This window comes from Oncorhynchus tshawytscha, linkage group LG06 (genome assembly GCF_018296145.1).
Source record: "Oncorhynchus tshawytscha isolate Ot180627B linkage group LG06, Otsh_v2.0, whole genome shotgun sequence".
In the NCBI taxonomy this organism is placed as follows: Eukaryota; Metazoa; Chordata; class Actinopteri; order Salmoniformes; family Salmonidae; genus Oncorhynchus; species Oncorhynchus tshawytscha.
In genome coordinates this window covers 61,909,703-61,932,480 of record NC_056434.1, presented here as the reverse complement: position 1 = coordinate 61,932,480, position 22,778 = coordinate 61,909,703, and the positions used below count along the sequence as shown (strand labels likewise).

Genomic DNA, 22,778 nt, shown 5'->3' with positions numbered 1-22,778 from the left:
GGTGTGTCTTCTGATTAGAGACTGATTGATGACTGATTGGGGAATGATGATTGCCACCTGTGAAGAGGGGAGACGGGAGAGAAAATAAATACACACACAGAATACTTGTATCCGTAACAGGGGGCAATCCAAATCTCACTTAGGACCCCCAAAAGGCTAGAGCCGGCCCTGGGTTATGTGAAACTCATTTGGAAGCATTACGGGAAATAGCGTTGTGGTCAAATTGATCATGAAGAAGAAAGAAATTTCAAGGAGAGTTTCACCCACAACAAAATACTGCAAAATATTGTGGTCAAACTCATGGAATGGAAAGGAGAAGTGATTGTTCTTGCAGAGGTGTTATTTTTTCCCCTCCGCTATGATCACTGATTGCTGCATGACTTGTTCAGTAGAGTAATCTTAGGCAGGCAGCCAATGCCAGTGAATTCATTCACAACGCAGACATTGAGCTGGATAGTAGCTAGACGCAGAAGTTGGCCTCTCTGGTCAATTGCCTGATTAATATATGGATACATTTAACAAGTTCACAGCTCCTGCAACTGTAAGACTTCGGTAAGAGATACCCATATTTCTATGTTGGGCAATGTATTTGTAAAACTGGGAAAGATGTTTAATGGTTAACCTTTGTGATCAGAACAACCTAAATTCAATGGTTATGATGACTTAGTGGCAACTGGCAAGTAAAAAAAAATGCATACAGTAAATATATAGTATAATTATATGCACAAAGTGCCAACCATTTATAACACTGTACATATGTTCAATTATTTTCTGCCATGCTCAAAAGAATAGCCAACAATAGCTTATTGTAGGCGACAATTTATTTTATTTTTTTATCAAATGTTGCATCTAGATGAAGTTAAACAGTAAAAATGGGTTTATTGTATAGTATTTTATTTTATGAAGGAGCTGGGTGGCTGTTACATACATTTTTTTGAAGTGCTAGTGATGCAACATTTGAAAGGGAGAGGGAATGTGGTAAGAGAAGGCTGACTAATGTGGATGTTCCTGTAATTACACCTGTCTCACACTCGTCTCCCTCATGCTCTCAATCTGTAATTGCATGTAGGCTACAGTGAGTAAGTTCTAGTGTGTGCGGGTGTGTACTTGACTCAGAACTACAGTTAACCTTCACCTCCAAGTGCTATAGCCAACATGGAAAGTTGACTCTGAAAAAGTTTTATTCCATGTTGAAGGTAACATATTTTCAGTGTTCCGCAGCCTGCAATAAACTCGGCCGGGGCCATATATTTAGACTACGCCATATTCTAGTGTTAACATACATGATTGAGCTATAACATTTTTTGTCTAGCGCCTGTTATTACTTCCAAATTGTGTTAATAGTTATGTCCTGTATTACGTTCATGAACATTACATGGTTTTTGTTGAATATGTTAGGACAACTTTAATGAGAAGCTTTAAATGTGTCTTCCAGCCAGCTTCAGAAGATGGTCCAGGATATCAAGAAGAATGATGGCAGTATCCTGAACAGGCTGAGAAGGTCAGTCTATTAAAATGAATGTTTGACACACTCCATGCACAGAGAGCATTACTCAACACTATTCTCTGTGACCCACAAGTTAGCAGGGACACCAGTTGTGCCCCATAGTTCAATATTTTCCATACACTACACTGAATGGAGCGGTAGGCATTTATCTGAAACGCAGTATAGAGGAATGAGAGTCCAGCCCATGTTGCAGCTCTATAGGTGGGAACAAGAACAGAGATGTGTAGTGTATTGGAACTACCTACATCTCAGTTCAGCTGAGAGTGCAGTGCGCTCACATGGTATAATTAGGGGTTCACAGCACAGCGACGCTGCAAAAACCTATTGTTATTCTTAGATCATTTTGTTAGTAATGCCACTTTAATAATGTTTACATATCTTGCATTACTCATCTCATATGTATATACTGTATTTTATACCATCTATTGTATCTTGCCTATGCCACTCTGTCATTGCTCATCCATATATTTATATGTATATTTTCAAATTCCATTCCTATACTTAGATTGGTGTGTATTAGGTAGTTGTTGTGGAATTGTCAGATTACTTGTTAGATATTGCTGCACTGTCGGAACTAGAAGCACAAGCATTTCGAAATAACATCTGCTAACCATGTGTATGTGACCAATACAATACAATTAGATTTGATTGTTTTTTTACTTTTGAAAAACTTCTACTCATGCATCATAAGTCCAAATAACACCGAATTTGGGTTAATCAAATACATGATGAACCATGTTAAGTTTGGCATTGAAATCTAAAAAAAAAAGGAAACTATTAGCAATTAACTTGTTTGTCTATGTAACGCTAATTATTAAAATAATCATTCAAAATCAATCAAATATGTTCTTTGGACTCATCACAATAGTCCCTAAAGAGTTGATAAAATCATGCTGATGCATTCAAAGATGGCCACACCATACCTAATATGCTTCTTCTCATGAACCATAGGACCAAATATCACCAAATGTAGAAGAATGTAGGCCCATGGTACATGTCTTAACTTAGTTTGAGAAAAGCTAAGGGATTGGTCAAAAGATGTCTTGAGTTATTATTTACAAATCAAAAATATTTTATGTGTCCATTAAAACCACTGTAATTCCACTCTACAGTTGCCTATCAACTTGAATGGACGCTATCATGGACATCCCTAAAATGAACCACACTGAACAATATAATGGTGTCAGACAAGATGGCTGACGTTTTACGGTCCCCCAAACCAATTGTGCTATTGTGTGTGTTTTTTCGCGTTATTTGTGACTTATTTTGTACATAATGTTACTGCCACCGTCTCTTATGACCGAAAAGAGCTTCTAGATATCAGGACAGCGATTACTTACTTCGTACTGGAAGAAGATTTTTTCTTTAACGAGTCGGACGTGAAGGATTTACTTCAGACACCCGACAGGGCCCTCATCCCCATCATTCGCAGGAGAAAGAGATGAAGATATCTGGGATGTAGGTAGGGGTGCCTTGTAAGGATCCGACGGTGAGTGGGTAATCTGCCTTTACTATCAGTCCTATAGTCCAGTCGTAAAATCATTGGATAACAAAATAGATGAACTACGATCACGTATATCCTACCAACGGGATATTAAAAACTGTAATATCCTATGTTTCACTGAGTTGTGGCTGAACGGTGACGTGAATAACATACAGCTGGTGGGTTTTACGCTGCATCGGCAAGATAGAACAGCTGCCTCCGGTAAGACAAGGGGTGGCGGTGTGTATATTTTGTAAATGACAGCTGGTGCACAAAATCTATTAGTAAGGAAGCCTCAAGGTTTTGCTCACATGAGGTAGAGTATCTCATGATAAGCTGTAGACCACACTATTTACCAATTTACCAAAATATTATTCGTAGCTGTCTATTTACCACCGCAAACCGATGCTGGCACTAAGACCAAACTCAATGAGCTGTATATGGCAAAAAGCAAACAGGAAAAAGCTAATCCAGAGGCGGCACTCTTAGTGGCCGGGACTTTCATGCAGGGAAACATAAATCTGTTTTGCCTCATTTCTATCAGCATGTGAAATGTGCAACCAGAGGGGAAAAAAACACTAGACCACCTTTACTCCACACACAGAGACGAGTACAAAGCTCTGCCTCGCCCTCCATTTGGCAAATCTGACCATGATTATATCCTCCCGATTCCTGCTTACAAGCTAAAACTTAAGCAGGAAGCACCAGTGACTCGGTCAATAAAGAAGTGGTCAGATGACGCAGATGCTAAGCTACAGGACAGTTTTGCTAGCACAGACTGGCACATGTTCTGGGATTCTTCCGATGACATTGAGGAGTACACCACATCAGTCAATAGTTTCGTCAATAAGTTCATTGATGACATTGTCCCCACAGTGACTGTACATACCCCAACCAGAAGCCATGGATTACAGGCAACATCCGCACTGAGCTAAAGGGTAGATCTGCCGCTTTCAAGGAGCGGAGCTCATAAGAAATCCTGCTATGTCCTCTTACGAACAATCAAAAAGGCAAATTGTCAATACAGGACTGAGTACTACACCAGCTCCGAAGCTCGTCAGATGTGACAGGGCTTGCAAACTATTACAGACTACAAAGGGAAGCACAGCCATGAGCTGCCCAGTGACCCAAGCCTACCAGACGAGCTAAATTACTTCTATGCTCGCTTCGAGGCAAGCAACACTGAAGCATGCGTGAGAGCTGTTCCGGACGACTGTGTGGTCACTCTCTCTCCATAGCCAATGTGAGTAAGACCTTCAACATTCACAAAGCCGCAGGGCCAGACGGATTACCAGGACGTGTACTCCGAGCATGCGCTGACCAACTGGCAAGTGTCTTCACTGACATTTTCAACCTGTCTGTACATGTACCAACATGTTTCAAGCAGACCACCATAGTGTGCCCAAGAATACTAAGGTAACTTGCATAAACTACTATCAACCCGTAGCACTCACGTCTGTAGCCATGAAGTGCTTTGAAAGGCTGGTCACGGCTCACATCAACACCATTATCCCAGAAACCCTAGACCCACTCCAATTGGCATTGCGTCCAACAGATCCACAGATGATGCCATCTCTATTGCATTCCACACTGCCCTTTCCCACCTGGAAAAAAGGAACACCTATGTGAGAATGCTATTCATTGACTACAGCTCAGCATTCAACATCATTGTGCCCTCAAAGCTCATTACTAAGCTAAGGGCCCTGGGACTAAACACCTCCCTCTGCAACTGGATCCTGGATTTCCTGAAGGGCCAGACCCCAGATGGTAAGGGTAGGTAACAACATATCCGGCACGCTGATCCTCACACGGGGACCCATCAAGAGTGCGTGCTCAGTGCCCTCCTGTACTCCCTGCTCACTCATGAATGCATGGACAGGCACAACTCCTACACCATCATTAAGTTTGCCAATGACACAACAGTGGTAGGCCTGAACACCGACAACGATGAGACAGCCAATAGGGACGAGGTCAGAGACCTGGCCATGTGGGGTCAGGATAACAACCTCTCCCTCAACGTGATCAAGACAAAGGAGATGATTGTGGACTACAGGAAAAGGAGGACCAAGCATGCCCCCATTCTCATCGACAGGGCTGTAGTGGAGCAGGTTGAGAGCTTCAAGTTCCTTGGTCTCCATTTCACCAACAAATTATCATGGTCCAAACGCACCAAGACAGCCGTGAAGAGGGCACGACAAAGCCTATTCCCCCTCAGGAGACAGAAAAGATTTGGCATGGTTCCTCAGATCCTCAAAGTTATACAGCTGCACCATCATTAGCATCCTGACTAGTTGCATTACTGTCTGGAATGGCATCACTGGGGCCAAGCTTCCTGCCATCCAGGACCTCTATACCAGACGATGTCAGAGGAAGGCCCTAAAAATTGTCAAAGACTCCAGCCACCCTAGTCATAGACTGTTCTCTCTGCTACCGCACGGCAAGCGGTACCGGAGCTAATCAAATGGCTACCCAGACTATTTGCTGTTGCATTATATGCTGCTGCTACTCTCTTTTTATTATCTATGCATAGTCACTTTAACTCTACATACGTATTACATATTACTTCGACAAACCTGTGTCCCCGCACATTGACTCTATACGGGTACCCCCTGTGTATAGCCTCGTTACTGTTAATTTTACTGCAGTCTTTAATTTTTGTTTGTTTATCTTAACACTTTTCTTGGATAAAACTGCATTGGTGGTTAAGGGCTTGTGAGTAAGCATAACACTGTAAGGACCACACCTGTTACATTCAGTGCATGTGACGAATACAATTTGATTTGATTTGAATTTGGTATTGATAGCTCAAAAAACAAGGACACTATTAACAACTCATATTTAACACTAATGCACAAAATCATCTTCTTCTCGTGAACCATACATCAGATTCAATCCAGATTTTGTACGTAAGACTCATGATTGCACATAAGGGTAGGTGGTTCCTACATGATTGAGTGCTTGCTTTGTCATCTAACTGATCTTGTGTCCGTTTCTGTCCCTCTGTGAACCTTGTTCATTTGCTGCTCGCAGTTATATTTTCTTCAATGTTTTTTTTTGTGGTGAAAGTTGGTTATTCCTCTTTCTTCAACTATTAGAAAAACATAAGTAGTCCTCCAAGCTGAAAATAGACAAGCAGAAGGACAGATGGCTCTTCTCTCACTTTCCTTTCTTGAAAAGGGACCATCCACTGGCACAACACATGAAGGTATTTAGTGTGATAGATAGATGGGAAAAAAGTACATAGGTTTCAGAATGAGCAGGTTGCGATACTACACATAACTGAGAGGGGTACCTTTGATGTGTACAGTCACTCTTCAGGCCCAAAGTATAAGGTCTAAAAGAAGTTACACTCTTGGTCAAGTCCATCCTTGTTTCTAAAACTTTTGACTTCAACTCCTAACTGGTCTTTCTGTACTGCAGATTTAAAAACAAATCCGCTCCAAAAGTACCTGTAAGGGACTATCAAGGTAAGACCTTTCTTCTAGTCTCACAATGTGGCCCTTGAAGTATTGTATATAATAGTGAGATTGGCCAGCAGTATTTTTGGCTAATATGTTCAGAATATGATTCGGAAGCTATCATGCATGTCTTCCCAATATTGTAATTTCCAATGACTTTGCATCATACGGGGCCCTTTTTCGATACTTCTCTATACAGGTGATGACTTGGATGGTGAACAGTGGTCTGAAAATGAGTTTGTGAGTTCAATCCACATGCCTTACTGATTCTAAAAACCTACCATATTAAAATGCTTCTAAAATAATCTTTGTTTGACATTGTTTTCCGCAGTCATTTGACTTCTGTCAGAAGCTTTCCATCACACAAAGCTGTGGGGCTGAACGCCTTAACACTATTATGATGTTGCAGGATAGTGACACTTATGAGGAACCTCAAGGGGAGCAGGATGATAGCTATGAGCCTCCTCCCAGTCAGAGTGTCTTCAACACCACCACCTCGTCTGCCTGCTTCCCCAGGGGGGACTACGTAGGTGAGAACTCTTCCACCCTGCCACACACGTGCGTGCACATCCATGCGGGCACGCACGCACACACATACTCACTCACACTCACTCGCCTTGTTGAGGCACCACTCATAGATCTTTGTGTTGATGAAAGCCACTAGTCAGTGGACTGTGACAGACACAGAGTGCCACAAAGACAGTGTGTTGTTGCGTTATGCAAATACTGACGTCCTGTTTCTGACTTTGCTTCTTTTTTTTTCTTTCAGACAGCTGCCGTGACAGGCCAACCCACCCACCCAGGAAGCCCATCTGCCTACCAAAACTCACCAGACCATCACCATCACTTCCCCCCAAACCCAACCAGCAGGACGACAATGAGGTACTGTGTAGCTATTAGGCAAAATAATAATAATTCTTATTCTTGTTGGTTTCTGTACATTTATGACAGCATATTGACAGATTCTTTGCCTCATATTTTTCTTGACACATTGTATGATCTGCTCTCTTCAGGAAGACTACGTCATCCCAAAAAGTGATGATGAAGACAACTATATAGACCCCACAGAGGAACCTCCTGCTAGTAAGTTATTCCAATAAATGAATCCCTTTAGTTCCACCTCCCACACATGCGGTGACCTCATCTCAAATCAAATCAAATTTTATTTGTCACATACACATGGTTAGCAGATGTTAATGCGAGTGTAGCGAAATGCTTGTGCTTCTAGTTCCGACAATGCAGTAATAACCAACAAGTAATCTAGCTAACAATTCCAAAACTACTACCTTATAGACACAAGCGTAAGGGGATAAAGAATATGTACATAAAGATATATGAATGAGTGATGGTACAGAGCGGCATAGGCAAGATACAGTAGATGGTATTGAGTGCAGTATATACATATGAGATGAGTATGTAAACAAAGTGGCATAGTTAAAGTGGCTAGTGATACATGTATTACATAAGGATGCAGTAGATGATATAGAGTACAGTATATATGTATACATATGAGATGAATAATGTAGGGTATGTAACATTATATTAGGTAGCATTGTTTAAAGTGGCTAGTGATATATTTTACATCATTTCCCATCAATTCCCATTATTAAAGTGGCTGGAGTTGAGTCAGTGTGTTGGCAGCAGCCACTCAATGTTAGTGGTGGCTGTTTAACAGTCTGATGGCCTTGAGATAGAAGCTGTTTTTCAGACTCTCGGTCCCAGCTTTGATGCACCTGTACTGACCTCGCCTTCTGGATGATAGCGGGGTGAACAGGCAGTGGCTCGGGTGGTTGTTGTCCTTGATGATCTTTATGGCCTTCCTGTGACATCGGGTGGTGTAGGTGTCCTGGAGGGCAGGTAGTTTGCCCCCGTGATGCGTTGTGCAGACCTCACAACCCTCTGGAGAGCCTTACGGTTGTGGGCGGAGCAGTTGCCGTACCAGGCGGTGATACAGCCCGACAGGATGCTCTCGATTGTGCATCTGTAGAAGTTTGTGAGTGCTTTTGGTGACAAGCCGAATTTCTTCAGCCTCCTAAGGTTGAAGAGGCACTGCTGCGCCTTCTTCACGATGCTGTCTGTGTGGGTGGACCAATTCAGTTTGTCTGTGATGTGTACGCCGAGGAACTTAAAACTTACTACCCTCTCCACTACTGTTCCATCGATGTGGATAGGGGGGTGTTCCCTCTGCTGTTTCCTGAAGTCCACAATCATCTCCTTAGTTTTGTTGACGTTGAGTGTGAGGTTATTTTCCTGACACCACACTCCGAGGGCCCTCACCTCCTCCCTGTAGGCCGTCTCGTCGTTGTTGGTAATCAAGCCTACCACTGTTGTGTCGTCCGCAAACTTGATGATTGAGTTGGAGGCGTGCGTGGCCATGCAGTCGTGGGTGAACAGGGAGTACAGGAGAGGGCTCAGAACGCACCCTTGTGGGGCCCCAGTGTTGAGGATCAGTGGGGTGGAGATGTTGTTGCCTACCCTCACCACCTGGGGGCGGCCCGTCAGGAAGTCCAGTACCCAGTTGCACAGGACGGGGTCGAGACCCAGGGTCTCGAGCTTGATGACGAGCTTGGAGGGCACTATGGTGTTAAATGCCGAGTTGTAGTCGATGAACAGCATTCTCACATAAGTATTCCTCTTGTCCAGATGGGTTAGGGCAGTGTGCAGTGTGGTTGAGATTGCATCGTCTGTGGACCTATTTGGGCGGTAAGCAAATTGGAGTGGGTCTAGGGTGTCAGGTAGGGTGGAGGTGATATGGTCCTTGACTAGTCTCTCAAAGCACTTCATGATGACGGAAGTGAGTGCTACGGGGCGGTAGTCGTTTAGCTCAGTTACCTTAGCTTTCTTGGGAACAGGAACAATGGTGGCCCTCTTGAAGCATGTGGGAACAACAGACTGGGATAGGGATTGATTGAATATGTCCGTAAACACACCAGCCAGCTGGTCTGCGCATGCTCTGAGGGCGCGGCTGGAGATGCCGTCTGGGCCTGCAGCCTTGCGAGGGTTGACACGTTTAAATGTTTTCCTCACGTCGGCTGCAGTGAAGGAGAGTCCGCATGTTTTAGTTGCGGGCCATGTCAGTGGCACTGTATTGTCCTCAAAGCGGGCAAAAAAGTTATTTAGTCTGCCAGGGAGCAATCCGTGATTGACTGTAGACCCTGCCACATACGTCTTGTGTCTGAGCCGTTGAATTGAGATTCTACTTTGTCTCTATACTGACGCTTAGCTTGTTTGATAGCCTTGCGGAGGGAATAGTTACACTGTTTGTATTCCGTCATGTTTCCGGTCACCTTGCCCTGATTAAAAGCAGTGGTTCGCGCTTTCAGTTTCACGCGAATGCTGCCATCAATCCACGGTTTCTGGTTTGGGAAGGTTTAAATCGTTGCTATGGGAACGACATCTTCAACGCACGTTCTAATGAACTCGCTCACCGAATCAGCATATTCGTCAATGTTGTTGTCTGACGCAATACGAAACATATCCCAGTCCACGTGATGGAAGCAGTCTTGGAGTGTGGAATCAGATTGGTCGGACCAGCGTTGAACAGACCTCAGCGCGGGAGCTTCTTGTTTTAGTTTCTGTCTGTAGGCAGGGATCAACAAAATGGAGTCGTGGTCAGCTTTCCCGAAAGGAAATGTTTCTAGAGACAATATCTCTCTCATCATCACTCAATGCATAGGTTTACCTCCACTGTACTCACATCCTACCATACCTTGGTCTATACATTATGCTTTGAATCTATTCTACCGTGCCCAGAAACCTGCTCCTTTTACTCTCTATTCCGAATGTACTAGACGACCAGTTCTTATAGCCTTTAGACGTACCCTTATCCTACTCCTCCTCTGTCCCTCTGGTGATGTAGAGGTTAATCCAGGCCCTGCAGTGCCTAGCTCCACTCCCATTCCCCAGGCGCTCTCATTTGTTGACTTCTGTAACTGTAAAAGCCTTGGTTTCATGCATGTTAACATCAGAAGCCTCCTCTCTAAGTTTGTTTTATTCACTGCTTTAACACACTCTGTCAACCCGAATGTCCTAGCCATGCCTGAATCCTGGTTTAGGAAGACCACCAAAACCCTGACATTTCCATTCCTAACTATAACATTTTCCGACAAGATAGAACTGCCGAAGGGGACGGAGTTTCAATCTACTGCAGAGTTCTGTCTTACTATCCAGGTCTGTGCCCAAACAATTTGAGCTTTCCAGAAACAAGTCTCACCGTTGCCACTTGCTATAGACCACCTTCAGCCCCCTGGACACCTAAACTGGGACATGCTTAAACCTCTCTGGGATATGTGGGACGGTAGTGTCCCACTTGGCCAAAAGCCAGAGAAAATGCAGAGCGCCAAATTCAAATAAATTCTGATAAAAATCAAACTTTCATGAAATCACACATGTAAGATACCTTATTAAAGCTACATGTGTTGTGAATCCAGCCAACATGTCAGATTTCAAAAAGGCTTTTCGGCGAAAGCAAACGATGCTATTATCTGAGGATAGCACCAAAGTAAACAAAAGAGAGAAAACATTTCAACCCTGCAGGCGCGACACAAAACACAGAAATAAAAATATAAATCATGCCTTACATTTAACGAGCTTCTTCTGTTGGCACTCCAATATGTCCCATAAACATCACAAATGGTCCTTTTGTTCGATTAATTCCGTCCATATATATCCAAAATGTCCATTTATTTGGCGCGTTTGATCCAGAAAAACACTGGTTCCAACTTGTGCAACGTGACTGCAAAATATCTCAAACGTTACCTGTAAATTTTGCCAAAACATTTCAAACTACTTTTGTAATACAACTTTAGGTATTTTTATAAAGTAAATAATCCATAAAATTGAAGACGGGGTCTTCTGTGATCAATACAGGAAGAAAACAAACTCAAGCATGCTTTCTGGTCATTCGCCTCTATCAAACAGTACACATGAAGTGACCCTCGTTCAAGATGGCCTTAATTCTTCATTACACAGAGGAATAACCTCAACCAATTTCTAAAGACTGGTGACATCCAGTGGAAGCGAACTGCAAGCAAGTCCCTTAAAATCTGGATTCCCAATGAAAACTAATTGAAAAGAGGGTATGTGAACCCTTTGGAATTACCCGGATTTCTGCACTGCACCCGACCCGCCACAAGAGTCACTAGTGCACGATAGGACAAGGACATCCCTGTCGGCCAAACCCTCCCCTAACCCGGATGACGCTGGGCCAATTGTGTGGTGCCCCATGGGTCTCCCTGTCACTGCCGACTGCGACAGACCCTGGACATGAACCCAGAATATGCCTGTTACTCACAGACATGATTCAAAGTTTTAGAAACTTCTGAGTGTTTTATATCCAAATCTACTAATAATACGCAAATCTTATCTTCTGGGGATGAGTAGCAGGCAGTTGAATTTGGGCATGCTTTTCATCCAAAATTCCAAATGCTGCCCCCTATCCTAGAGTTTTTAACACTCCGGCCATCAATCTCACACAAATTATCAATGAACCTACCAGGTACAACCTCAAATCCATAAACACGGGCACCCTCATAGATATCATCCTATCCAACCTGCCCTCCACATACACCTCTGCTGTCTTCAACCAGGATCTCAGCGATCTCTGCCTTATTGCCTGGTTCCATAATGGGTCTGCGGTGAAACGACCACCCCTCATCACTTTCAAACGCTCACTAAAACACTTCAATGAGCAGGCCTTTCTAATCGACCTGGCCAGGGTATCCTGGAAGGATATTGACCTCATTCCGTCAGTAGAGGATGCCTGGTTATTCTTTAACAGTGCTTTCCTCACCATCTTAAATAAGCATGCCCCATTAAAAAAATGTAGAACCAGGAACAGATATAGCCCTTGGTTCACTCCAAACCTGACTGCCCTTGACCAGCACAAAAACATCCTGTGGCGGACTGCAATAGCATCGAATAGTCCCCGCGATATGCAACTGTTCAGGGAAGTCAGGAACCAATCTACACAGGCAGTTAGGAAAGCAAAGGCTAGCTTTTTCAAACAGAATTTGCATCCTGTAGCACAAACTCCAAAATGTTCTGGGACACTGTAAAGTCCATGGAGAATAAGAGCACCTCGCCCCAGCTGCCCACTGCACTGAGGCTAGGAAACACTGTCACCACCGATAAATCCACAATAATTGAGAATTTCAATAAGCATTTTTTATACGGCTGGCCATGCTTTCCACCTGGCTACCCCTACCACGGTCAACAGCCCTGCAACCCCACTTTGCTCAAGCCTCCCCCATTTCTCCTTCACCCAAATCCAGATAGCTGATGTTCTGAAAGAGCTGCAAAATCTGGACCACTACAAATCAGCTGGGCTAGACCCTCTCTTTCTAAAATTATCTGCCAAAATTGTTGCAACTCCTATTACTAGCTTGTTCAACCTCTCTTTCGTATCGTCTGTGATCCCCAAAGATTGGAAAGCTGCTGCGGTCATCCCCCTCTTCAAAGGGGGAGACACTCTAGACCCAAACTGCTACAGGCCTATATCTATCCTACCCTGTCTTTCTAAGGTCTTCGAAAGCCAAATTAACAAACAGATCACTGACCATTTCGAATCCCACCGTACCTTCTCCGCTATGCAATCTGGTTTCCGAGCTGGTCATGGGTGCAGCTCAGCCACGCTCAAGGTCCTAAACAATATCATAACCACCATCGATAAGAGACAATACTGTGCAGCTGTATTCATTGACCTGGCCAAGGCTTTCGACTCCGTCAATCACCCAGTTCTTATCGGCAGACTCAATAGCCTTCGTTTCTCAAATGACTGCCTCGCCTGGTTCACCAACTACTTCTCAGATAGAGTTCAGTGTGTCAAATCGGAGGGTCTGTTGTCCGGACCTCTGGAAGTCTCTATGGGGATGCCACAGGGTTCGGCGATGTCATTTACAAAATAGCCTCCAACACTCTATTCAGCCAATTGGATGCAGTCTATCACAGTGCCATCCGTTTTGTCACTAAACCCCCATATACTACCCACCACTGCGACCTGTACGCTCTCGTTGGCTGGCCCTCACTTCATATTCGCCACCAAACCCACTGGCTCCAGGTCATCTATAAGTATTTTCTAGGTAATGCCCTGCTTTATCTTAGCTCATTGGTCACCATAGCACCACCCACCCGTAGCACGCGCTCCAGCAGGTATAGTTCACTGGTCACTCCCAAAGCCAATTCCTACTTTGGCCGCCTTTCCTTCCAGTTCTCTGCTGCCAATGATTGGAACGAACTGCAAAAATCACTGAAGCTGGACACTCATATCTCCCTCATTAACTTTAAGCATCAGATGTCAGAGTAGCTTACAGATCACTGCACCTGTACATAGCTTATCTGTAAATAGGCCATCCAACTACCCATCCCCATACTGTTATTTATTTTATCTATTTTGCTCCTTTGCACCCCAGTACTAGCACATTCATCTTCTGCACATCTATCACTCCAGTGTTTAATTGCCATATTGTAATTATTTCACCACTATGGCCTATTTATTGACTTACCTCCCTTATCTTACCTCATTTGCACACACTGTATATAGAAATGTTCTATTGTATTATTGACTGTATGTTTGTTTATTCCATGTGTAACTCTCTGTTGTTGTTTGTGACACACTGCTTTGCTTTATTTTTGGCCAGGTCACAGTTGTAAATGAGAACTTGTTCTCAACTAGCCTACCTGGTTAAATAAAGGTGAAATAAAATAAAATAAAAATCTGGCACTGGAAATAAGACCAAGTGCACTATGTGCGTCAATTAAATTGTCTTTAACATACAAGTGTCATGAAACCCACTGCACATGTTCATCTGTTGCCAATCACTGTCAGACAAACCTTACCAAGACACCCCAATGTCAACATACAATACAAATGTAAACTTCCTTCAGACCGTCCAATGCATGGAAGAGGCAAACCAGTAGAGAGCAGTCCTTCGATGTCTAAGACTGTGCCAGAGCGCTCAAATAGCCCAGGTATGTAACTGCATCTCAGCAGGAGCACTGGATATACAGTTGCATGAAAAAGTATGAGATCCTTTGGAATTACCTGGATTTCTGATCTTCATCTAAGTCACTTTATTGAAAACACTGTAACCATTCACAGTGCAGGGTGGCAAAAGTATGTGAACCCTTGGATTTAATAACTGGTTGACCCTCCTTTTTGCAGTAATAACCTCAACCAAACATTTTCTGTAGTTGTGGATCAGACCTGCAATATGGTCAGGAGGAATTTTGGACCATTCCTCTTTACAAAACTGTATCAGTTCAGCAATATTCTTGGGATGTCTGGTGTGAACCACTCTTTTGAGGTCATGTCTCAGAATCTCAATCGGGTTGAGGTCAGGACTCTGACTGGGCCACTCCAGAATGAGTATTTTCTTCTGTTGAAGCCATTCTGTTGTTTATCTACTTCTGTGTTTTTTGTTGTTATCATGTTGCATCACCCAATTTCTGTTGAGCTTCAATTGGTGGACAGATAGCCTTAGCCTTGCAAAATGTCTAGATAAGGCCTCCTGAGTGGCGCAGTGGTCTAAGGCACTGCATCGCAGTGCAAGCTGTGCCACTAGATATTCTGGGTTCATGTCCAGGGTCTGTCGCAGTCGGCAGTGACAGGGAGACCCATGGGGCACCACACAATTGGCCCAGCGTCATCCGGGTTAAGGGAGGGTTTGGCCGACAGGGATGTCCTTGTCCTATCGTGCACTAGTGACTCTTGTGGCGGGTCGGGTGCAGTGCAGAAATCCGGGTAATTCCAAAGGGTTCACATACTTTTTCTTGCCATTGTTTTGGGGGGTTTAATAAATGTATTGTGCTTAATGTGAACGACTGGGTTAGAACCCGGCTCTCCTGTATTCCTAACTTTGAGGCTTAGTCTTTTTTTTCTTTTTTTTTTAGATGTGTATGAAGTTCCTGACATTGAGGTGGGTTTGATAACCAATACGTTACAATTAATAGTATAGTTAATGACTACGCAATGACTGTAGGAATATGCTTGATGTGTCCCATTCTCTCTTTATCTTAAGGAAAACTCTCCTGCCCCAGTGAGCAGGTCAGTTTTGGTTCAAGGATCGTAAGCACTTTTCAGACGGGGATCAACATTTCCTCTAAGGGAAATATGTAAAGATACACTGAGTATATCAAACATTAGGAACACCTTCCTAATATTGAGTTGCACTCCGCTTTTGCCCTCATAACAGCCTCAATTTGACAGGGTATGGACATGACAAGGTGCGAAAGCGTTCCACAGGAATGTTGGCCCATGTTGACTCCAATGCTTCCCACGGTTGTGCCATGATGTCTGGATGTCCTTTGAGTGGTGGACCATTCTTGATACACAGGGGAATTGTTGAGCGTGACAAACCCAGCAGCATTGCAGTTCTTGACAAACCGGATCTCCTCCCCTTCATCTACACTGGTTTAAGTGGATTTAGCAAGTGACATCGATAAGGGATCATAGCTTTCAGCTGGATTCACCTGATCCGTCTATGTCATGGAAAGAGCAGTGTTCTTAATGTTTTGTAAACTCAGTGTATATTCATTGCTTAATATGATGGATGAGATACCAAAATGACTATTTATTTCTAACATATTTCTTTTCACAGACCTTCCACACTCAAAGTCCCTGCACAGGGTTTTCCCCCTAGAGCCAGCCCAAGGTGCGAAATAACTACTACAACTTATTCAAGAGACCGGGGAAATGATTTTACGCATGATAACCATTTCAAGATAAACTATTCGCTAAACACAAGGTTGTTTCCTTCAGTGTCATTTGTCACACTTACATGAATCATTTACATTTGATCTTCTCTCTGTAGAATGCACCTAAAGACATGTCCACCCAACCCAGTAAGTGTTACTGTACCAAAGAGAATCTAGGCTTTGTACCTGACCACAAATAGTTTATTTGACGAGATAATAATAGAAAAGTAAAGAAAACATTGAATATTATCAACATGGGAATCATATACGTTTATATGTATTGTCATCCAGGTCCAGGAGCCCATAGATGATGAATATGAAGTGTGCGATCCAGATGAAAGTATGTAATTCATCCATAATACTACCATAATTTTTTTTTTTTTTTAACCTTTATTTTACTAGGCAAGTCAGTTAAGAACAAATTCTTATTTTCAATGACAGCCTAGGAACAGTGGGTTAACTGCCTGTTCAGGGGCAGAACGACAGATTTGTACCTTGTCAGCTTGGAGATTTGAACTTGCAACCTTTGGTTACTAGTCCAACGCTCTAACCACTAGGCTACCCTGCCCAAATGACTAAACGTTCAAACCATAATATGCCACTAACAAGTTCCAAAAGACTTCAAGCAACTATTGACAAAGAACATTGTTCCAGATCCTGTAAATATTTGAAGTACTGTATTGGTAGTTACTTCACTTGGCCTATCATGCCATCTAGTGGATTGCCAACGTTTTGTATTTAACGCAAAACGGAACCATCTCATTCCCAATTGCCAACACTACTCTGCTATTTCCATGATTATTTATATATTTATTCATCTTTCATTTAACCTGATAATTCACCTTGAAATGTACATCTCTTTTTTTTCAAGTGAGCCCTGAAAGCAGCATACATATAGTTACACGTACATGAGACACAACACAACATGCAGTACAGAACAATGAATAGAAGTTAAAAGAGCGTCTGTTTTATACTTCTTAAAAGAGCATTGTGTTACTTAAGAGTGTAAGATACTATGAGTACTGTGTATGTGTGCACGTTTTGTATGTCATCTCTGTTCTTCCAGGTGGCAGTAAAAAGTCTGCTGAGAAGGCCCTGCCTGTGCTTCCCAAACCAATGCCCAGAGAGACGTACGTGTCGCGTAAAATCATGTATAATTTATTTTCGGTTAATTTCTGGCCGCTCGTTCAATTAAGAGTGCCGGAAAGGTTTGGTTCCAGGTATTACTTAACTCACATAAACCTCTCTATTTTTAGGAAGCCATTGAAGCCACCTTTAAGGCCGGTAGGACACCTGTCAAATATATTGTTGGAGAAAAAAACTAGTGGAATTCAAAATGTTATGGGAAATGATGTAGGATGATCATGTCTGTATTTTTTCAGAGGCAGGATATTGCATCCAGGGAAAATGAAGGTAACTACTCCTAAAATATTAGAGTGCTCAATTGGATCAAAGCTTCATTTGTTTTCATCGGATGTTCAAAGATGTAATGCATTTACCAAAATCCATTTCACATTGTAAAGTTGTACATTTTTTATGCAGTCTTCCACTTGCATAATAGTAGGCTACTGTAACACAGGGAGGTAAGTGCTATGTCTGCTTTTCGACAGGCCCAGCACTGGCCATGAGGCACAGTACCCAGAAACCCACGACCACACCCCAGCCCTCTGAATACAAACGTGCCAAGTAAGAAACACCATGACCTCATAAGAAGTCACTATTTTGCACGCACATATCACTTTTCCAGCCTAGTCTCAGATCTGTTTGCAAGGCAGCACAAACACAGACAAGGCCAATATCAATTATTTTGGAATGATGGAATGCTGTTTGTAACCACAGCACCGTATGTTTACTCAAACCGCAGTGCCCTGGCAAATTACAGTATATTCTTGTTTTTTCTACTGCAGGATTCCTCTGCCACAGATGTTTACCTCTCCTAGTAAGTACAGGTCTGAGAGACGTGTGTCCATCACCCGCGGGAAGTAGGGGTGCTAAAGGGTGCTGCAGCACCAGAACAGAGCGGCACGTTTTGCTCTTCATTGTAATCTGAGTGCTAATATAAATACTATGCATGCCGGTCTCACTTGGCTAAGAGTTGAGGAGGGACTGACTGCATCACTTCATCTTTTTGTAAGAAACATTAATGTGTTAAAAATCCCAAATTGTTTGCATAGTCAACTGACACACAGCTCTGACACACACACTTAACCCACCAGACATTCCACCAGGGGTCTTTTCAGTCACCAAATCCAGAACAAATTCAAGAAAGCGTACAATATTATATAGAGGCATAATTGCAGAGAACCTCCTTCCATCTCATATTGCTCAAATAAACAGCAAACCTGGTTTCAAAAAACAATTTGTGGGTATTTGACCTACATAGTTTGTGTGTATGCATTGATGTGTAGGCTACTTGTGCCTTTTCAAAAAAATTGATGTAATTCTGTCTTTGAGCTGTTCTTGTCTATTGATGTTCTGTATTATGTCATGTTTCATGTTTCGTGTGGACCCCAGGAAGAGTAGCTGCTGCTTTTGCAACAGCTAATGGGGATCCTAATATAATACCAAATACCAAAGATGACCATAACTTTGACACTGAAAGTGAAACAACCAGTGGAGGCTGCTGAGAGGAGGAAGGCTGGAATGCAGTCAATGGAATGGTATCAAACATATGGTTTCCATGTGGTTAATACCGCTCCATTGACTCCAGCCGTTACTATGAGCCGTCCTCCTCTCGGCAGCCTCCACTGGAAACAACATAGCAAACAATGTATGTATTATGTAAATGGCTCTGCTGTGTCCACACAACATTCAATGATTATTTAACTTTTTGAATTTTTCCCTTCACTGTTCTCTAATACTCAGAACCTGACAGAGGAACCGTACCCACAGCTGAAAAAAAGTTGACGGATGCTGAAGAGGTGAAAAAGACCTGACCTGAATTTCACCATTTTATATACTATATAACATACAATGATATAGCTCAAAATACTGGTACACGATGCATGGATGGATACACTATATTACGTTTGTGGAGACTGGAAAGGCTGTATTTTCAGAGCCACTCTCTTGTTGCTGTATTGTTGTTGTTGTTGTTAGGGGGCAGATGTCTTGAAGAAACCCTGGTATTCCAGCACCTGTGACCGTAAGACAGCTGAGGATACTTTGGTTCGCTCAAATAAGGCGAGTCACACTCACATGATTACGGACAAATGAACATACTCTTATTATTACATAGTCTTAAGACAGTGGTTCCCAAACTGTGGGACGGGTCGGCAGGGGTGGCACAGGGCCCCACCCCCTTTTTGGAACTCGGTCCGGCTTTCGACTTACTCTTGAAGTTGTAATGGTAGAATGCACAAGATGCACTTTCGAAACTGGGTAGTCTTCCTCTTAACATGTCAGTCAATGCATACCTTAGAGAGCTGTTTATAACTTGTCAGAAATGTCCAGATCAATGAGCCCATGTCACCTAATGTTTTTAGCTATGTTTTTTAGCCTTTAGATTTTGTGTGTTTTGAGTTACTCAAATATCAAAATAAAATATAACGTTATTGGTCGCATACACATATTTAGCAGATGTTATTGCCAACAGTGCAGTAGTATATCTAACAATACACACAAATCTAAAAAGGAAAATAACAGAATTAAGAAACGTAGAAATAGTAGGACGAGTCCAGAGTATATATGTGCATTCGGAAAGTATTCAGACCCCTCGACTGACGTTACATCCTTATTCTAAAATGGATTTTTTTTTTAAATGTAACATCCCCATCAATTTACACACAATACCCCACAATGACAAATCAAAAATACGTTTTTAGAATTTTTGCAGATTTATGAAAAATAAAACACTGAAATATCACATTTACATAAGCATTCAAATCCTTGACTCAGTACTTTGTTGAAGCACCTTTGGCAGTGATTACAGCCTTGAGTCTTCTTGGGTATGTGACCATACAAGTTTGGCACACCTGTATTTGGACAGTTTCCCCACAGCATGATGCTGCCACCACCATTCCTCACTGTAGGGATGGTGCCAGGTTTCCTCCAGACGTGACGCTTGGCATTCAGGCCAAAGAGTTCAATCTTGGTTTCATCAAATTCCAAGCGGGCCGTCTTATGCCTTTTACTGAAGTGGCTTCTGTCTGGCCACTCTACCATAACGTAACATAAAGTGGAAAAAGTCAAGGTGTCTGAATGCACTGAAGGTACCACGTTCATCTGTATAAACAATAATGCGCAAGTATAAACACCATGGGACCACGCAGCAGTCATACCGCTCAAGAAGGAGACTCATTCTGTCTCCTAAAACGAGTCCTATATCGACATAACCTGAAAGGCCTCTCAGCAAGGAAGAAGCAATTGCTCCTAATCCGCCATTTAAAAAAAAGCCAGACTACGGTTTGCAAATGCACATGGGGACAAAAATCATACTTTTTGGGAGAAATGTCCTCTGGTCTAATAAAACAAGAATAGAACTGTTTGGCCATAATGACCATCTTTATGTTTGGAGGAAAAAGGGTGAGGCTTGCAAGCCGAAGAACACCATCCCAACTGTGAAGCACGGGAGGGAAGGGTACTGGGCGGAGGCCGGGTAGTGGTAACTATTTAACAGTCTGACTGCCTTGAGATTGAAGATGTTTTTCAGTCTCTCGTCCCAGCTTTGATGCACCTGTACTGACCTCGCCTTCTGGATGGTAGTGGGGTGAACAGGCCGTGGGTTGGGTGGCTGAGGTCCTTGATGATCTTCTTGGCCTTCCTTCCTGTGACACCCCTTCCTGTGACACATTGTCCTGGAGGGCAGACAGTGTGCCCCCGGTGATGCATTGGGCAAACCGCACCACCCTCTGGAGAGCCCTGCGGTTGCGGACGGTGCAGTTGCTGTACCAGGCAGTGATACAGCCCCGACAGGATGCTCTCAATGGTGCATCTGTAAAGGTTTGTGAGGGTCTTAGGGTCCAAGCTGAATTTCTCCAGCCTCCTGAGGTTGAAGAGGCACTGTTGTTCCTTCTTCACCACACTGTCTGTGTGGGTGGACCATTTCAGATTGTCAGTGGGGAAAAAAAGGGTTCCAAAAGGTTTCTACGGCTGTCCCCATAGGAGAACCCTTTTTGGTTCCAGGTAAAACCCTTTTGCGGATAGGGTTCTATATGGAACCCAAAACAGTTGAACAAACAAGGGTTCTCCAATGGGGACAGCTGAAGAACCATTTTAAGATCGATAGCACCTTTTTTTTCAAAGTGTACACTGAGGAACTTGACGCTTTTCACCTTTTCCACTGTGGCCCCATCGATGTAGATTAATAAACATGGCAAAATGTATAGAATTGCAACAAAATTAGTTTTAAAACGGCTAAATGTTCTCTGCACCCCATGACAAAATGTGTACAATTGCAGGAAATAAGCCTTAAACCAGCAAAATGTTCTCTCCGCCAACAAGAAGTGCATGAACAGTTTGTGTCATGTATCGTGCTTGTGCCCATTGAAATAGACATGGTACGCATGCACGCGCAGGGTGGGCGCGGAATGTTCCTCAATGCTGGAGGAGGGCCTGAATGAAAACGTTTGGGAACCCCTGTCTTAAAAATATACTGGTATGTTTTTCATAAACTAAAATAATGGGGATTTGATTCAAAAGAGACCGATGCTCCAGCTGACTGTATTGTGTGTCTTCTCTGTGTCAGGATGGGGCATTTCTAATAAGGAAGAGCTCTGGTCAAGACAGACAGCAGCCATACACTTTAGTGGTGTATTATAACAGTAGAGTCTACAACATCCCAGTACGCTACATCCAAGCATCGCAGCAGTACACTCTTGGAAGGGAGAAGAAAGGAGAGGAGGTAGACGGCGTCTCATCTTGCTCTATAACAATATTCTGATACGAATGTAATTTTGATGGTCTGATTGCTAACCTATAGGCCTGACACCTCTTAATGTATTCCCTCAGCGTTTCACCAGTGTTTCCCACATCATTGAGAACCATCAGAGGAACCCCCTGGTACTGATTGACAGCCAGAGGAACACCAAGGACTTCACCAAACTGTGCTATGCTGTGAAGCCTTAGGCCTCACTAGACCCTCACTAGTACTATGGACCATCCCAAATCAGTGTGTCTAGTGTTAGACCTGTGTGCAAATCAACAGGCAATTTGATGCTGCACTCAAGTCTGATCTTACAGAGCATCTGTTCAGGGTTTGTGAACAACAGTTTAGTCACATTCACCAGCCATGGCTATCCAAGCAAGACCAGCATGAAATGTACATAATGTACTGTTAGCTCAGTCAAATTGTTCATGTGTGGGAATATTCAAACTTGTGTTGAACATTTTGCATTCTATGGGGTCTTTTCCAAAAAGCATTATCCCATAGACAGTGCCATTATGTATTCTTACAGAATAACAGATTATAGAAATGTTATGAATAGAATGTAACGTAGTATACATACACTGAACAAAAATATAAAGGCAACATGCAACCATTTTTAAATGTTACACAGTTACAGTTCATATAAGGAAATCTGTCAATTGAAATAAATGTATTAGGCAGTAACTTGTGGATTTCACATGACTGGGAATAAAGATATGCATCTGTTGGTCACGGATACCTTAAAAGGTAGGGGTATGGATCAGAAAATCA

The 22,778-nt window shown here is 42.9% G+C and overlaps 1 protein-coding gene across 5 annotated transcripts in view; it reads left to right on the top strand.

Moving 5' to 3' along the window:
- Positions 1-22,778, top strand: part of blnk (B cell linker) — a 33,028-nt gene extending 10,250 nt beyond the window's left edge. For 3 of the 5 annotated variants that reach the window (XM_024424493.2, XM_024424496.2, XM_024424495.2), the window contains 21 exons: positions 1,436-1,501; positions 6,411-6,457; positions 6,648-6,688; positions 6,858-6,978; positions 7,218-7,330; positions 7,462-7,531; positions 14,333-14,416; positions 15,338-15,363; positions 15,466-15,491; positions 16,045-16,098; positions 16,258-16,288; positions 16,433-16,481; positions 17,208-17,271; positions 17,398-17,425; positions 17,524-17,554; positions 17,752-17,827; positions 18,049-18,080; positions 19,007-19,062; positions 19,241-19,324; positions 21,828-21,983; positions 22,091-22,778. In XM_024424493.2, coding sequence (XP_024280261.1) covers positions 1,436-1,501; positions 6,411-6,457; positions 6,648-6,688; positions 6,858-6,978; positions 7,218-7,330; positions 7,462-7,531; positions 14,333-14,416; positions 15,338-15,363; positions 15,466-15,491; positions 16,045-16,098; positions 16,258-16,288; positions 16,433-16,481; positions 17,208-17,271; positions 17,398-17,425; positions 17,524-17,554; positions 17,752-17,827; positions 18,049-18,080; positions 19,007-19,062; positions 19,241-19,324; positions 21,828-21,983; positions 22,091-22,207 — 1,372 coding nt within the window. In that variant the 3' untranslated portion in view covers positions 22,208-22,778. Of the gene's footprint in view, positions 1-69; positions 553-1,177; positions 1,197-1,435; positions 1,502-6,410; positions 6,458-6,647; positions 6,689-6,857; positions 6,979-7,217; positions 7,331-7,461; positions 7,532-14,332; positions 14,417-15,337; positions 15,364-15,465; positions 15,492-16,044; positions 16,099-16,257; positions 16,289-16,432; positions 16,482-17,207; positions 17,272-17,397; positions 17,426-17,523; positions 17,555-17,751; positions 17,828-18,048; positions 18,081-19,006; positions 19,063-19,240; positions 19,325-21,827; positions 21,984-22,090 lie in introns of those variants that run through there. The other 2 variants (XM_024424494.2, XM_024424497.2) reach the window with 2 other exon arrangements.